The sequence below is a fragment of the Phocoena phocoena genome, chromosome 1 (genome assembly GCF_963924675.1).
Source record: "Phocoena phocoena chromosome 1, mPhoPho1.1, whole genome shotgun sequence".
NCBI classification, from domain to species: domain Eukaryota; kingdom Metazoa; phylum Chordata; class Mammalia; order Artiodactyla; family Phocoenidae; genus Phocoena; species Phocoena phocoena.
The window spans coordinates 130,536,307-130,553,560 of record NC_089219.1 but is presented as its reverse complement, the minus strand read 5'-3'; the positions used below and the strand labels follow the sequence as shown (position 1 = coordinate 130,553,560).

The 17,254-nt window shown below is 36.7% G+C and overlaps 1 protein-coding gene across 4 annotated transcripts in view; it reads left to right on the top strand.

Moving 5' to 3' along the window:
- RC3H1 (ring finger and CCCH-type domains 1) overlaps positions 1-17,254 on the top strand; it is a 56,097-nt gene that overhangs the window by 25,605 nt on the left and 13,238 nt on the right. For all 4 annotated transcript variants that reach the window (XM_065877940.1, XM_065877932.1, XM_065877925.1 and 1 more), the window contains exons 6-11: positions 3,664-3,796; positions 9,130-9,248; positions 10,585-10,697; positions 13,450-13,731; positions 14,042-14,256; positions 16,514-16,884. In XM_065877940.1, coding sequence (XP_065734012.1) covers positions 3,664-3,796; positions 9,130-9,248; positions 10,585-10,697; positions 13,450-13,731; positions 14,042-14,256; positions 16,514-16,884 — 1,233 coding nt within the window. The remainder of the gene's footprint in view (positions 1-3,663; positions 3,797-9,129; positions 9,249-10,584; positions 10,698-13,449; positions 13,732-14,041; positions 14,257-16,513; positions 16,885-17,254) is intronic.

Genomic DNA, 17,254 nt, shown 5'->3' with positions numbered 1-17,254 from the left:
TGATGAAAAGATCACTTGAGTACACATGAATTTTAGGTCAGGCCCCACTATTTCTGACTCTAAGAGTTATATTTAATTCTTTTAAAACTATAGAATAATACTTAAACTGGTTTTGTTGCAGTTCAACATGAAATATGTGAAAGTGCTGTAAGATAAAGTGTGTAAGATAAAAATCTTAAAAGTGCCATGTAAATATATTATGTTGAATAATTTTAAAAAATTTTTACTATTTACCTTAATTTTTACTATTTTATCTTAAGTCCTTATAACCATAGAGATGATTATACATTAGAATCCACCTTACATTTAATTTAAAGAAATAATGACGGGACTTCCCTGGTGGCACAGTGATTGCGAGTCCACCTGCCAATGCAGGGGACACAGGTTTGGGTCCTGGTCTGGGAAGATCCTACATGCCGCGGAGCAGCTGGGCCCGTGTGCCACAACTGCTGGGGCCTGTGCACCTAGAGCCCGTGCTCCACAGTGGGGGAGGCCACCACAGTGAGAAGCCCGCACACCACGGTGAAGAGTATCCCCCACTCGCTGCAACCGGAGAGGGCCCACACGCAGCTGCGAAGACCCAGCGCAGCCAAAAATAAATACATTAAATAAATAAATTCAAAAAAAAAAGAAATAATGTTAGTATGTAAGAGTAGCCTAAATAAAATAATATTTAACACTTACTGAGAGCTTAGTGTGTGTCTGGTGGTTTTATTTTATTTTTTGATTTTAGTGCGTTAATACTTTGCTCAGAATATTTTAGTTTAGTTTAGTTTATGTTAGTTTAGTTTAGTTTCGTTCAGTTCAGTTTTTGGCCTCACCACGTGGCTTGCAGAATCTTAGTTCCCTGACCAGGGATTGAATCCTGGCCACAGCAATGAAAGTGCCAAGTCCTATCCACTGGACTGCCAGGGAGAGCTTCCTATCTGGTGGTTTTAAATAATTCATTTAATCTTCTCAACAGCCCTGTATTATTCCTTTTATACAGAGACAGAGGGAGATTAAATACATTTCTCCAGGATCACGTAGGTAATAACTGACAAAGCTGGATTTGAACTTGAACATTCTGACTCTAGAATCCCTGCTCTTAATTACTAAACCTCTTTCCAGACTATTCTCCCCCTACCCCACGCCACCCTTTTTTTTTTTTTTGCTATTCCTAAAGGTAGAATTTTTGAAATAAGTAGAAGGTTGATGTCAAAGGAGAATTAGGAAATGTTTTATAACTGCATGGTGTGTAATTGTCAGTATAATGTGTATTATTTGTTCTGTCCTATAGATACCTTTATCAAAACTTCACCTGCAGCTCCTAGGCCTGAAATTATGCAGTGGACTGATTATAACCTTAATCATGATCTTTTAAAGGAGTGGCTTTCTACCTCTGAAGAGAAACTTGACTTGCTTTTATGAAAATTGTACAAGGAGGTTAAATTAACCTTCTTGTCTGAACTGGACTATATAACTAGATGTATATCCTGCAATAATTTTCTCACACCATGAGCAGTAATTTGAATTTAATATCCTAAACCTTCTTACAACAATCTGGTAAATGAAGTTAGTAGTGTGACATCTTATTATTATATAGAGCAATAGAACTTCGTGTGATAATGAAAATGTTCGGTATACATGCATTGTCCAGTATGGTGATCACGAGCCACACTTGGCTATTAAACACTTGATGTGTAACTTGTGTAACTGATGAACTAAAATTTTTATTTTACATACTTAAAATTTTTAATAGCCATATGTTGCTAATGGCTACTGTATTGGACAGTGCAAGTGGAGAATTTATTAAAACTGATAAGAAAAACAATAACCCTAGTAAGTTAATAGGCAAAGAAATATGAAATAACAGTTCACAAACAGGAAGTATATCTAGTTGATGGACTAGAATTCGATGCCAATAATAAATACATTTAAAGCAGTGACATGCCAAATATTGCCTGTTAAACTATAAAGAAACATATACTCTCATTAATTGCTGATGGTTTGTATAGTGCATTACAGGTCTTTTGAGAAACAGTTTGTCAGTGAAGCCTCAAAATATTTGTGTACTTTACCAAACCTACTATTTCCAGGAATTTATTTTAAGGGAATAATCCAGACTTTCAAAAAGGTTATGAATGCAAAGGTGTTAATTGCTAAATTATTTACAAAGGATAAAATAAAGGGATGGTTAAAGAAGTTAAGATACATCTGCTCAGAACACTGTTACATGGCCGTTAAAATTGTGGTCATATCAGGACAGATACTCTCTTCAGCTATTAAGTAGCACTTGATTTCTTTAAAAAAAAAATGTTAGTGAAATATTTTTGTTAAGTCTCAGTGGTAGATACATGGGTGTTATTATATTAGACAGTTACTTTGAAGTATTTCATAATAAAAATGGTTAGGTATTTTAAAAATACCTTTGTTGGGCTTCCCTGGTGGTGCAGTGGTTGAGAGTCCGCCTGCCGATGCAGGGGACACGGGTTCATGCCCTGGTCCGGGAAGATCCCATACGCCTCGGAGCGGCTGGGCCCGTGAGCCATGGCTGCTGACTGAGCCTGCGCGTCCGGAGCCTGTGCTCCGCAACGGGAGAGGCCACAACAGTGAGAGGCCTGCGTACCGCAAAACAAACAAACAAAAACCTTTGTTATAATATTAATGGTAGGCAAATCCATAAGTTTATAAATAGCTGATTATAAGTATATGAAAAACATGCAAAGATGAAAAATTGAATAAAGACATGCCAGCATTTTAATGATTAGTTGTGTTATTCCATGTTTTTTAAAATGTATGCTTTTTAAAAATTTACCTTTTAGAATGACCTTTGGGGGAGAAAAAGTTCCACATGTATATATACATATATATATATATTTTTTTTTTAAGTGAAAGTGAGTTTATTTAGAGAGATACACATTCCATAGGCAGAATGCTGTCAGTCTCAGAAGTGAGAGCAACCCTCATCTATATTAATAAACTACATAGCTAAATGTTTCCAAGTAAGAACCTTTAGTTAGTATCACATAACCAGTTTTTTTACTTTACAGGTCATATGTACTGACCAGCTTAGGGGAGTTAGTGCAAGTATGTGTGTCATTAAGCCTTGAGAAAATACACAACCTAATAGCTTCCAAGAATCCCAAACCAATATAGGATTTTTTGAACTGGAATGAACTTCTCAAATTATTTAGTCCATACAACAGATGGAGTTCAGATAGAGTCTGTAAAGGTTATATCTGATGTCATAATCTTTGGTCCATAACAGAACTTGAATTCAAACACAGTTTGAGTACAGTTTCATTGTTCGTGCTGTTGTATAGCATTATCTCTAGACAGTATTTCCAAACTTCAATTATTTGGAAAGACCCCAAGAGCCAAACTAACACAATACTGTAAGAACTGGAGATCCTCCAAATTGAGGATGTGAGAAAGATCTCACATTTGAGGAATGTGATGACAGAGGGAAGAGAGAGTATACAATATATCAACCTGTGGATGCAGAGAAGTGCAGGGTTTGTTCAAGTAACAAGTGATCCAGTCTGGCCAGAGCATGGGATGTGTGGGAGGATAAAAATTAAATATAATTAATTGCAAAAATGGTTGTGATATTGTAAATAATCTTTATTTTAAAAGGATTATCTGGTCTTTGAGGGAAGTTAATATTTATCTTTTTTTAAGTTGCAGACCCCAGCCTCTTTTGCACAAAGTGTTCAGGAACTAACAATTGCTCTCCAGAGGACTGGAGATCCAGCAAACTTGAATCGACTAAGACCCCATTTGGAGCTATTAGCAAACATTGACCCTAGTCCAGGTAAGCCCAGGGAAAATTAATGGACTATCCTATATGTGCCTTAGTGCTATTCAGTGAGTCTTTTAATTATCTTTCGTTACATTTCTCTAGAATTTCCTGGTGTAGTAATTCCAAATCTTTTCTATAGTATTTAAGTTTCTGGCCCCAATCTTGTCTGTCTCTTTATTACTTCAACTAATATTTATTTAATACTTTTTACTGTGCTGCTCACTTTACCAGCAAAATAGGATCCCTCTGGGATCCTTTATGTTTCCTCCCTCTCTCATCACAAATTGTGCTCTATTTTTATCATTTTCATCTCTTGACAAAACTCGTTTTCTCATTTTTTCTGTATCATATGTCCTTAGTTGCATTTTTTTGGTCCCAACTTTACTTTCTCTACGATAATCTTGTTCCATCACATATCCTCCCTTGTGTGTCTACTTTGTCCAGCCATTTCCTGTTCCTTCTCCTTGACCTGAAAGTCACCCAACCTTCATTTTTCACTTAATATTACATCTAGGGTGTGTTAGCTTATATCCTATTGCTGTCCCTGTGTTTATTCCTACTACTGAACTAAAATTCTTTTTTTTTTTTTGCGGTACGCGGGCCTCTCACTGTTGTGGCCTCTCCTGTTGCGGAGCACAGGCTCCGGACTCACAGGCTCCGGATGCGCAGGCTCAGTGGCCATGGTTCACGGGCCCAGCCGCTCCGCGGCATGTGGGACCTTCCCGGACCAGGGCACGAACCCGTGTCCCCTGCATCGGCAGGCAGACTCTCAACCACTGCGTCACCAGGGAAGCCCTGAACTAAAATTCTTAACATTCACTAGTAATTTCCTAGTTTCTAATTCCAAAGATTTCTTCTCGGTCCTTAAATAACTTGATTTGTCTTTAGCATTTGATAATGTTGTTGACCACTTCCTTGATATGGAAACTCTCCTGATACCTTATCTTTCTGTAGTCTTATGATTCTCTTCTGGCCTGTCTGAATGCTGGTTCTGTCGTATTTTGACCACTCTTTCCTCTTCTGCCTCCTAAGGAGTAGGCTGGTTGTGTTCTTGGAATTTTGTTTTTTTCTGCACTCTTCTGTTGATGATGATGGTCATTTATTCTCAGCATCAGGTACTATTCCTTTTTAGATAATAGACTCCCAAATATCTCTATCACTGTTATCTCTTCATCACTCCAGACCTACTTTCCCAAATGCTTTCTGAGATTCCGTATCCTCTCCCCTCCTCTCCTCAGTGTGTTTCAAAACAAACTCATCTTCCCTTGATACCTGCTCTTCCTCCTGTCTTCCCTTTCTCTGTAAATGACCTCATTCTCTGAGGTATGTAAGCTTAAAACTTGAGCCTTTTGTCTTACTTTATATCTTTTCCTTTCACTTGCTCTACATAGCATTTCAGACAACAGGTTTTTTTTTTTTTTTAGCTGCATTGGATCTTCATTGCTGCACACGGGCTTTCTCTAGTTGTGGCGAGTGGGAGCTACTCTTCATTGCAGTGCGTGGGCTTCTCATTGCAGTGGCTTCTCATGTTGCGGAGCACGGGCTCTAGGCACATGGGCTTCAGTAGCTGTGGCACGTGGGCTCAGTAGTTGTGGCACACAGGCCCTAGAGTGCAGGCTCAGTAGTTGTGGCACACGGGCTTAGTTGCTCCGCAGCATGTGGAATCTTCCCGGACCAGGGCTCAAACCCTTGTCCCCTGCATTGGCAGATGGATTCTTAACCACTGCGCCACCAGAGAAGCCCTAGACAACAGGATTTATCTGTTCTTTCACAATATCCCTCTATCCCATGCCTATTAATACTGCCTCAGTTGAGGGCCTCATTCCTTTTCCTGAGACTAAACTTAGCCTTTCATTTTTCTCTACTCTTTTAATTCTTCCTTCTAGTCTACTTACTGCTGCAAAATGAATCACATCTCAGATCTTATTTTACACTCATAAACTTTTAAGTGACACCCCTTTGCTTATAGAATAAGGTTTGGAACTCTTGACCATGACATTCAGAGTAGTAAATTTATTACCAAAATCGCTTAATCAAACCAGGTAAGATCTTTTTTTATGTTTTTATTTTATTACTTTTCTAAAATTATTTATTTTTTTGGCTGTGCCACATGGCATATGGGATCTTAGTTCACCGACCAGGGGTCAAACCCAGGCCCAGGGCAGAGTCTTAACCACTGGACTGCCAGGGAATTGCCCTAAGATCTATTTTTAGATCCCAGTGATTTTTTTTTCCCCCACTTCTGTGCTTTGATCATTCTGAGCAATCAGAAGAGCACTTCACAAGCTCACTACCTCATCAGCACCGATCTGTCTACCTAATTCTGTGCCAGTATATTCTACTCTCCTTGTGTAATAGTGGATAAACCATGTAACAGTGGATAAACTTCTAGCTAAGGCCACCCTCTCTCCTCATGTACCAGTATCATCTTGTCAAATATATCCTTCCAGTATCATCTGTTTCTTATGTCATCAGTTTTCTTTCTCTACTACAGTAGCTCTATCAACATACATTTTATTGTTCCTGTCATCAAAACCCACTTTTTAAAAAATTAATTTATTTATGTATTATTTTTGGCTGTGTTGGATCTTCGTTGCTGTGCGTAGGCTTTCTCTAGTTGCAGCAAGCGGGGCATCTCTTGTTGCGCAGCACGGGGTCTAGGCGTGCAGGCTTCAGTAGTTGTGGCACGTGTGCTCAGTAGTCGTGGCATACAGGCTTAGTTGCTGCGAGGCATGTGGGATCTTCCTGGACCAGGGCTCGAACCCATGTGCCCTGCATTGGCAGGCGGATTCTTAACCACCAGGGAAGCCCAAAACCCACTTTTGACACCATTTGTCATCTACCTACGATTCCAGTTCTCTCCTTTTTATAGCACTCTCTTGAATGCAGTCCAATCAGGTGTTTATCTCTACCACTCAATCAAAATTGCTTTTGTCAAAGTCACAAGTGATTTCCATGCAGCTAATTCCAAATGTCAATTCTTGGTTCTTTTTGTGTTTGACCTGTTAGCAACATTTAACGTTGTTTACTCTCTACTCCTTGTACCACTCTTTTAACTTCCAGGCCACCACAACCTCCTAGTTTTCTTCTTACTTTATTGAGCCCTCCTTCTTAGCCTCTTTTGCTGATTTTTTTCTGATCTCCATAGCCTCTAAACTTTTTTTTGTTTTTTTCCCATAGCGTCTCACGTTTTTTTCCCCATAGCCTCTAACCCTTGAAGTGCTTCCAGAATTTAATCCTTGTGTCTCTTTTCTATTTATACTCATTCCCCAGGTAATCTCAGGTAGTGTCCTCAAAGTTTCATGGCTTTAAATATTATTTATATGACTCACATTTACTATATTTCGTCAATTCTGAAGCTCACAATTTTTTTTTCAGATTTTAGCATTCCGAAACTGGGCTGCATTTGTATAATCAATGACAGGTGATAATTAGCAATCTTTTCCATTTTAGTAGCACATAAAATAATGGTATGTGTTACAGTTCATGGTGTTTTAGAATCTGTATAACATAGTGTATACAGCCTAGACCTTCTTCCTGAATTCTTTTTTATATCCACCTGCCTGCCCAATATCCAGTAGTTCTACTTGAATATCTAATAAGAATTTCAAAAATAGTCTGTCCAAAAGTGAGTTCCATCCCCTGTCCCCCGCCCACCCACCATTCCTGTTAGTGGCACCTCCATCCTTCCATTTCCTCAGTCCAAACGCCTTGGAGATACCATCAACTCGTCTTTCTCTCATAAGGTACATTGGATCTATCAGTATATCGTGTAGGCCTTACCTTTAAAATCCATTAGGAATCCATCTACTTATCACCTTCACTGCTACCCCCCTCATCCCTCTTCATAGATTATGGAATAGCCTTCTGTTGTCTGTCTGGTTCTAACATAGGAGCCAGAGTGATCCTATTACCCCTCTGCTCAAAAACTCTCCAGTGCTTTCCATCACTCAGTAAAAGCCAGTCTTTTCTATGACCTACCAGGCCTCACATGATCTGGTCTTCCTTTACCTGTCTCCAACTTCTTTTACTCTTTTCCCACCTCATTCATTCCAGATTTCACCTCCATGAACATGTCAGGCATACTCCCATATTAGGCCCTTTGCACTTATTCTTTCGTTTCCCTAGAATGTTTTTCTCCTCTATATCCTAATATATCTACAAGGCACACTCAAACCCTACTTTCACGTCTTTAATCAAATGTAACCTTCTCAAGGAGGCCTTTTCAGGCTACCCTGTCTAAAATTTTACACATACCTGTCCCACTCCCTTTCCTTGCTCTATTTATTCAACTCAGTATCTAAATACTTTGTGTTTTGGTTATCTTATTGATTATCTGGCTTTTCTCCTTGAATAGAATAGGGATTTTTGTTTTGATTGCTACTGCTTCCCTCCCAACTAGAATAATACCTGGAACTTAGTAGGTGTTCATTAAAATACTTTGTTGTATGACTGATCTCTTCACTTTCTCTGCATCTTTATCCTTTTTTACTGTTGAAATTCTACCTGTCTTTCAAAGCCTAGTTCAAATGCCATCATCCAGAAGTTTTTTAGTGTTCCAACAGGAAGTCATTTCTACATATGTGTTCTCACTTCATTTTATATTTCTTTTAGAGAACTTTTCATATTTAGCCTTACAGTTAATTTTTCCTTTATAAAGTCACAGTACTTTACTAAACGAAGAGTGTGTATAGCATAGCTGCTTTATATAATAGCTCTTCTACTAAATTTTTTAAGCTTTCTGTTTAGCAATACTTGCTTTACAAAGAATTTCAAAATAGACATTACAAATTGGCTGACTGTAGGCAGTCCACAGTCAAGTTTGTTTGATCCACAAAGTGTTGGTCTGCACTATACTCTAAATTTTTTAGGTGCAAACACTCAAAAACTAGAAATTTTTACATAAAAATCTCAAATTTCAGTTTTCCATAGGAAACAGTGGTGTATCTGCCAGTGTCAGCCTTGCATCTTCACATAACAACAGTCAGCTAAAGTTGAGTAGTAACGATAATCTTAGATGTGAGACATACTCTTTAACACAGTCCCTGTCACTCTTTATTGCTATTTCCAACACTAAGGGTCTGAAGACGGTTACCATTTATTATCTGTCATATTTAATTCCTATATGTTACTACCTTCACTGTCCCTGAAGTTATTTTAGATTGTAACCCCTGCTTTAAAAGGATATATTTATTCCTTTAAGATGATGTTTACGTGAATAAGCTATTTCATGAATAGCTGTATGAAGCTTGATTTCACTGAAGTGCTGACACTCCTTTACTAATTTAATACTGGGCAGAACATTGAATAACATAGTCTGAAATTTTTTAAAATTTGTTGTGTAGATGCTCCTCCTCCTACTTGGGAACAGCTAGAAAATGGGCTGGTTGCTGTGCGTACAGTGGTACACGGGTTGGTTGATTATATCCAGAATCACAGCAAAAAAGGAGCAGATCAACAGCAGGTAAAGGAGATGTTTGAAACTTAGAAGTAAGCCACTGTGTCTATCCTTACAGATAAAAACAAAGCCAACAGGATGACATGAATATTTTTAGACTCTGTAAAAACTAGAAATTAAAATAAAATAAAAACCTATTTTTAACTCCCTGTTCCATTAGACATCATGAAGAATGTAACAAAAATTATAAGATTTATAGTTTAGAATGGTTAGCAGCCAGTTTATTGGATTAGCCTAGTAATTTTATCTGACAACATTGAAATTAAATAATCATTGTTGGTCTAATGTGCTGGAGTCAGTTTTCACATTGGATATAGCAGCATTTGATTCTTGCTAAAGGTTATTCCATTTGTATAAAATTATTCTCTTTGGTTACTCTTGCATTTCAGTTTGACAATAGATATCACTTTTTAGTGCTAATGCTGTATCTCTCCAGTACTGTTCACATATTTTGTAAATGCTTTTTCTGCATTAGCATTCAGATATTTTTCATTCATAATGTCAGTTATGACAGTGGGCCAAATTTTCCTCAAGTATTTTTAGATGAAATATATGGCAGTAAAATATAATAGCCTGTGTTATGGCTAGAGTTTTAAATTTTACTCCCAATTATTTCATTTTGCCCTCAGAATTTATGTTAGGTTCAGTACATATTTTGTAGTAGTAAGCTTGAGAAATTAAAACTTTGTTATTAATTTATCTGGCTCAGTAAATATTAACAATAGATTATTCAGTATTCCTTTTTTCTTTAAAATTAAGAAATATTAAAAGTAGAAAAATATGGATATGCTTTTCCTAATCTAAGCACAGATCAGGGCTTTATTTATGATTAAATTTAGAAAATTAAAAACTTACTTTTAACTCCTTGTTCCATTAGACATGAAGAATGCTCATCATCAAAAATAATATTAACTTTTAAGTTCTGCCTCTTGTAGATTTTGTAGTGTGTTATAAGGAAACATAATTGTAAGTGTAGCTATATTGAACATTGTCCACAACAGATATTAGGAGACAGTTTAAATATTTGAAAGTCCTAATCTCCAGTGGTGTGCTTGTCCACTGTAAAACGTTGGAAAGAAGATCTTAGAGCTCTCATGAGATTGAATCAAGAATTTATGTGATGTTACATGTTTGATAGTTAATATCAGCATATCAGAAAAATCAGGACTACTTTTTTTTTTAAGTAATTTATTTTGCACACTTTCCAGGACTTTTGTCTGGGCAGTCTAGATAAGTGTATGAGTTAGTCTGAATTATTCATCTAGATTATTAAGATCCTAAAATGGCAATGCAAGATTTACATTTTTTTTTTTAATGGCTAATGTTTTAATTTTGGTCGTAGCCTCCACAGCATAGCAAATATAAAACATACATGTGTCGAGACATGAAGCAGAGAGGAGGATGCCCTCGTGGGGCCAGCTGTACATTTGCACACTCACAGGAGGAACTGGAAAAGTAAGTGTGAAAGTCATCAGACTCAACCTTCCAGTAATTTGTTAGAGAATAAGATAGAATTATTAGGTAGAATAATTTGCTGCCATTGAGAAATATGAAAAGATGTAGTTGCATTCCCTTTGATGAATAGGAAATCTTTAGAAAGTAATACAGAATTTTAGAAAAGAAAACCAAAGCAGTTTCTTCACCTTTCATTACATTGTGCCTACAAGTAGGAAGCTACTTGTGGTTAACTGAATCTAAAAGTGAGTCATTTTCGCTATCCCCCCAACCCCCCACCCCCCCAATTAAAAGTCTAAGAATTTTCATCAGCTTTAACTGATTGATTTTAACTAATTGAATAATGCACTTCCAATGGAAAAATTTGCCCCTTGCTCTATTCAAGAAATTATTTATTGCCTGGCTCATTTTCACAGATTATTTCAAGGACCAGATAATTTCAGTGATGTTAAATTGCCAGCACATAGTAGAAAGAAAGGAAAAGCTTCTTAATTGTTTTATAAAACCAGTATAACGCTGACAGTAAACTTGACAAAGCACAATTAAAGAAAACTACAAGTTCATCTCACACGTTAATATTTTTAAAATCCCAAATATTAAAACTTAGAATTCAGTAATACATTAAAATAGACACCATTACTAAGTGCAAAGGTAGCATAATATAATTACTCTGGGTTAGAAAAGAATGGGTATGATAACCACGTGATCATATCCAAAGATGCCAAAAGACATTTGAATAATATCCAATGTCCGTGATAGATCAAGATCCCTTAGTAGAACAAAAACATCATAGATGTTTTCCCAACATGATAATTATATTTCAAATCAAAAGCCAGCATGATAGCATGATGCTTAATTGGTATTAGTTTATTAGATTCAGTTTTGTTACAGACAAGAGTAAGGGAAAATTTTCTACTAGTAAAAAGTGTTATTTAACATTCTGGAAGTTGTAGCTAATGTATGTAAACAAGAGAACAAAATAGCCAAAATCATTAAATGGGAAAACTCAAGAGAAATACTAGAAACAAAAGAAACAAGAATTTAGTAAGGTAGCAAATCAAAAAATTAGTTTACAGAAATGAAGTACTCTCATATAAACTAGAAAGGGAAACATAACCAGTTAAAAAGTAAGGTGACATTAAAATCCCTTTTGCATTAACAACAAAAACAAAAAAGATAAACACCAAATAATAAGCTAATAAGAAATATCCAGGATCTCTTGAATTGAATTAGTAAACTACATAGGAACATAAGAGAAGAGTTGAATAAATGAAGAAGCATACTGTGTTCTTGGATAAGACTTGGCATTATAAAGGTTTTATTTCCTCTTAAACAGCAAGTTCAGTGAAATCCCAATTAGAATCTTAACGTGATGATTTTGGGAACCTAACAAAATCATTCATTTGGGAGAAAAAATATGCCAATAGCCAGGAAAATTTTTGGAAAAAAAGGTCTTCAGCAGGGACTAGACTAATAACTATTAACCTGTTTTATGAGCTAAAGTAAGTATAAAGACTGTGGTATTAGCATAGGAATAGATAGCCCAATGAAATACAATAGAAAATCTAGAAAGAGTTCCAGATACATATAGGAACTCAGCATATGTGCAAAAGGTGGCATTTCACATCAATAACAAAAAAACATGATGAAACAACTATCCATTTGAAAAATAGGGCTGGATTATTACCTTTACACCAAAACAAATTACAAATTTATCAGAGATTTAAATATTTAAAAAAGAAACTATAGAGTACTTAGAAATATTTGTGGTTGTTATATAATTTTACAGTAGGAAGGATTTTTAAAGAATGACACCTAGCATCTATAAAGGAGATCAATAAATTTGATTACGTGAAAATGAAAAACTAAGATAATGGCCAAACACCACAAACTTAAAAAAAAAAAAAGTGGGGAAATGACATAGAAAAGGCTGATATCCGTAACATAAAATGAGCTCCTACAAATCTGTAAGAAAGAGAAGAACCAGTAGATATATGGATCATGTAAATAAGCAGTTCACAGAAAAAACACTAATGGCCAGCAGACATGTGAAACTGTGTTCAATATCATGAATTGTTAAATGTAAAGTAAAATAAAACTTGATATTTTTGAACTGTCAAATTGTCAAAAGCTGAGGCTAACCAGTGTTTAATGAAATATTGAAAAAAGCCTTTTTTTGTTAATCGGTAGTGGTTATAATAGCTTTGGAGCATTATAAGAGTTTCTAACGTGCATACATTGGACTTAATAGTTCTGCTTTTGGTTATTCACACAAGTGCAAAGTACATGTACATAATTTTCTGTTATTGCATTGTTTTAATAGCAAAAAATTAGGGACAACCTAAAATGTACTGACATAAAGAAATATTTAAGATTATGAAGTAGAGGAAAATATTTACTATGCAGCCGTATATGATCCTGTTTCTGTAATTTATAATCTTACAAATGTAAGAATATTAAGCCAGTGTATGGAGTGGAAAAATCTGTATTATATACCAAGCTGTTAACAGTGATTACACCTGATGGGTGGTCCGCCCCCCCCCCATCCCCTACCCTAAAGTGTGTGTGTGTGTATACACAAGTTTTCAAGTTGATAGCTAGAGCCAATGTTTCAAGAGAATTTCTAGAAAATGATGTGCTTGGAATCCTTTCCTTTTGTATCCGTTTCTTAAATACATTTTAGTTCCTGATTTTTAAAAGCTTTTCCTTTTACAGTTTTGGTTTTTGGTGTGTGCCTTTGCTTTTTATATAGATTTCGTAAAATGAACAAACGCCTGGTTCCCAGAAGACCCCTGAGTGCCTCTTTGGGTCAACTTAATGAGGTGGGCCTGCCTTCAACAGCTATCCTTCCGGATGAAGGTGCAGTGGATCTGCCTAGCAGAAAAACCCCTGCTCTGCCAAATGGAATTGTATCAGCAGGGAATACAGTAACACAGCTGATTCCACGAGGGACAGACCCCAGCTACGATTCTAGTCTGAAACCAGGAAAGATAGATCACCTGAGCAGTAGTGCCCCTGGATCCCCTCCTGACCTGTACGTTGTTTTTCCTAACTTTTATTTAAAGTTTCTTTATAGACATAAAGTAGAAGGAAGAAAGAATAATCGGTGCTTTGTTTGGGGGGCTTATTTTGTTGTTTTTTATTTCTATTTCCTGTGCCAGTGATTTTTGAGAAACAATTAACATAGGTGACATAAGATCAAAGTTTGCAAATTTTGTAGAAGAAATGGCTATTGGAAAAAAAGTTTCCCAAATTGTGGCAGTTTGTTTTACATTTAACAATTTGTGTACATTAGAAGTATTTTCAAGACCTTAAACTTGACTTGCAGAATCTTGCTCCCATAGGCTAGAATCTGTCCCTAAGAGTATTTCTGCCTTGCCTGTTAATCCACATCCTGTACCTCCAAGAGGGCCAACAGACCTGCCCCCTATGCCTGTCACCAAATCACTTCAGATGGTACCACGAGGTTCTCAGTTATATCCAGCACAACAGGCAGATGTTTATTACCAGGATCCTCGAGGAGCTGCTCCACCATTTGAACCAGCACCTTATCAGCAGGGTAATGATCTTTCATTTATGTCACTCACTTTTCTTAGAAGTTATGAGAATGATTTCAAGAGTGATCATATTTTCAGTAATCTCAAAATAAATAAATGCTTTTTTTAATACTTGGTAAAAACTGAGGTTATATGACCAACTAAATAGTATGAAATAAATGAAGTAGCAAAGCTATGAAAAGTAATTCGCCCTGACTACTAAAAGCAGTTGTATATTAAATATGTTTACATATTTATAGAAGTAAGTCATCCAAGTAGACAATGGAAATTTGCTGAGGCTGTATATATTTTCCTGACCAAAATTTTCTTCAAGTACGAAAAAAGAATTTAATATTACAGTGGATATAAATTAAACACAGTACATTTTTTTGCTTTCAGTTGTCACCTAATATTTTTTCTAGGCCTTGTAATATATATGAAAAAATGCAAATACATACTTTTAGAGAGTTTATAGTATAGAATCAGTATTAGTAAAGAATAGAAAACTATATGTGTGAGAGTATATATATCTATATATGTGTTTAAAATGAAGTGTTCAGTTGTGGTAGTTAATATTAGTGTGGTAGGAATTAACTGCAGGACTCAAGGAAGATCATTGAGAACTTGAGGGATCAAAAGACTTTGTGGAAGGATGCCCTAAATAGAGGTATTGGGAATAGAAAGGAAAATTTACAAATGGATTGTAAAGATGAGGGTCTAGAGTCAAGGAGGAGTAAGGAGACTTGTTGTTAATCCAGGTGTGACTACTGAGGTCTGGATTAGTGTGATGGGAAAAAAGAAAGTATTTGAGAAAATAGACAAATGTGGAAAATTAGCCAGTTTTAATGATAATATACCAGGTATGGAGAATGAAGGAGAGGACTTGATTGAGGTTTCACATAATGTAATTCATGTGAAAAAATAAGCAACGATTTTTAAACTAAAGTGTTGACTCTCTTTGTCAGAAACAGTATAGTGCTATTGTTTTTTTTTTGTTTTTTGGGTTTTTTTGCGGTACGCGGGCCTCTCACTGTTGTGGCCTCTCCCGTTGCGGAGCACAGGCTCTGGACGCGCAGGCCCAGCGGCCATGGCTCACGGGCCCAGCCGCTCCACGGCATGTGGGATCTTCCCAGACCGGGGCACGATCCCGTGTCCCCTGCATTGGCAGGCAGACTCTCAACCACTGCGCCACCAGGGAAGCCCCTCTATTGTTTTTTAAGCTGGGATAGATTCAAGGTGTTCTCCATTTCCTTTTCCCAAGGCTATATTAATTTTGAATCAGCAGTGTCTTTTCTGATTTCAAAAAAAGTAGTTTTAAGTTGGCATGGTGTCATTAATACATATAAGAATAGGATAAAAGTTGATCTGTCTTCCTTTTGACCATTCATTGCAGGAAAAACCCAACTGCTTTTGTTGAGTTAACCTTAAATATGCTGAATCAGTAAGGGTTCAATTGCAGATAGCAGAAATCATTCTGGCTATATTAGCAGAAAGAGGTTTAATACAGAGAGTCCTACAAAATCAGTAGAAACGTTGGAAAAGCAGACTTAAGCTAGGCCTCCAGGAATGAGTCCCAGAGCTAGTTGCTGAAAGAACCTATTACAATGAAGCTGTAGAAATAGGAAACTTCTGCCCTAATTGCCAACTTGAGGAGCTCATCAGTTGAGGCAAACGTCTTCAAATTGGGAAGCTACTGCCACGACTGTTGTTTCAAGAACTCTAGGGGACTTCCCTGGCGGACCGGTGGTTAAGACTCTGCACTTCCACTGCAGAGGGCACGGGTTCAATCCCTGGTGGGGAAGGAACTAAGATCCCACATACCACACGGCACAGCCAAAAAACAAAGAACTCTAGAGCTATGCAGTTAGCTACTAGATCTGTACCAGCAGAATGGATCTCTTTCCAGTTAACTCAATTTCACATTCAAAACTTATGCAAATGAGTGATTTTGTAGAATCTAAGCTTCAGGGAAATACAGTTTTTTTGCTTTTCAGTGTTTGCAGTATGTTAAGGCACAGGAGAAAGATGGTCAGACAATTGAGAGAGCCAATTTACTGTTGTAGACTATAAGTAGATTGGTGTTTTCAGTAACTTTTAAGGATAATTTTTGCTTGTTATTTTTCGCAAAGCTAGCCTGACTACATAAGCAGAGGGAAAAATATCTAAAGAAAGGAGTGGATTTTTAATTCTTTAGTGTTGAAATATTTTAAAAGGAAAAGTCTTAAATAGAAAAATAGATTGGCTCATTGTTGCTTTTGGTTCCTCTTTTGTATTGTACAGGTATGTACTATCCTCCACCACCACAATGTGTGTCCCGCTTTGTCCGACCTCCACCATCTGCTCCTGAACCTGGTCCTCCCTACTTGGATCATTATCCACCGTACCTCCAAGATCGTGTAGTAAACTCTCAATATGGCACACAGCCACAACAGTACCCACCTATGTACCCACCACACTATGATGGCCGTCGAGTATACCCTGCTCAGTCTTATACAAGAGAGGAGATTTTCCGAGAAAGTCCTATACCCATTGAGATTCCACCTGCAGCAGTACCATCCTATGTACCAGAATCCAGAGAAAGATACCAACAGATGGAGGGTTACTATCCAGTGGCTCCCCACCCAACTCAGATCAGACCTTCGTACAACAGAGTATGCTGGGTTTTTGGGGTTTTTTCTTATTATATAGATTTACTTGATTATTGCTTGCAGTGATTTTTTTTTAACCTTTTGCCATGGTAATAACTCTTTGATCAATCAGTTCTTTTTTAAAAGAAAGCATCTTCTCTTTTTTCACCTTTTCATAATCTGCATAGGTTGTTTTTTTTTTTTAACTTTTAAAGGGGAAAAAAATTAATACCCCACTCCCGCTAACCCATCTTAGTTTCTGAACATTAGATGGTTTTATTAACATTTCTAGATTTATTTAGAAATTATGGTCTCTGACCAAGAAAAAGAAACTTAAATTTAGCTCTTTGGGAGATCCTGAGACCTTTTGGGGGTTTTGTTTGTTTTGTTTTGC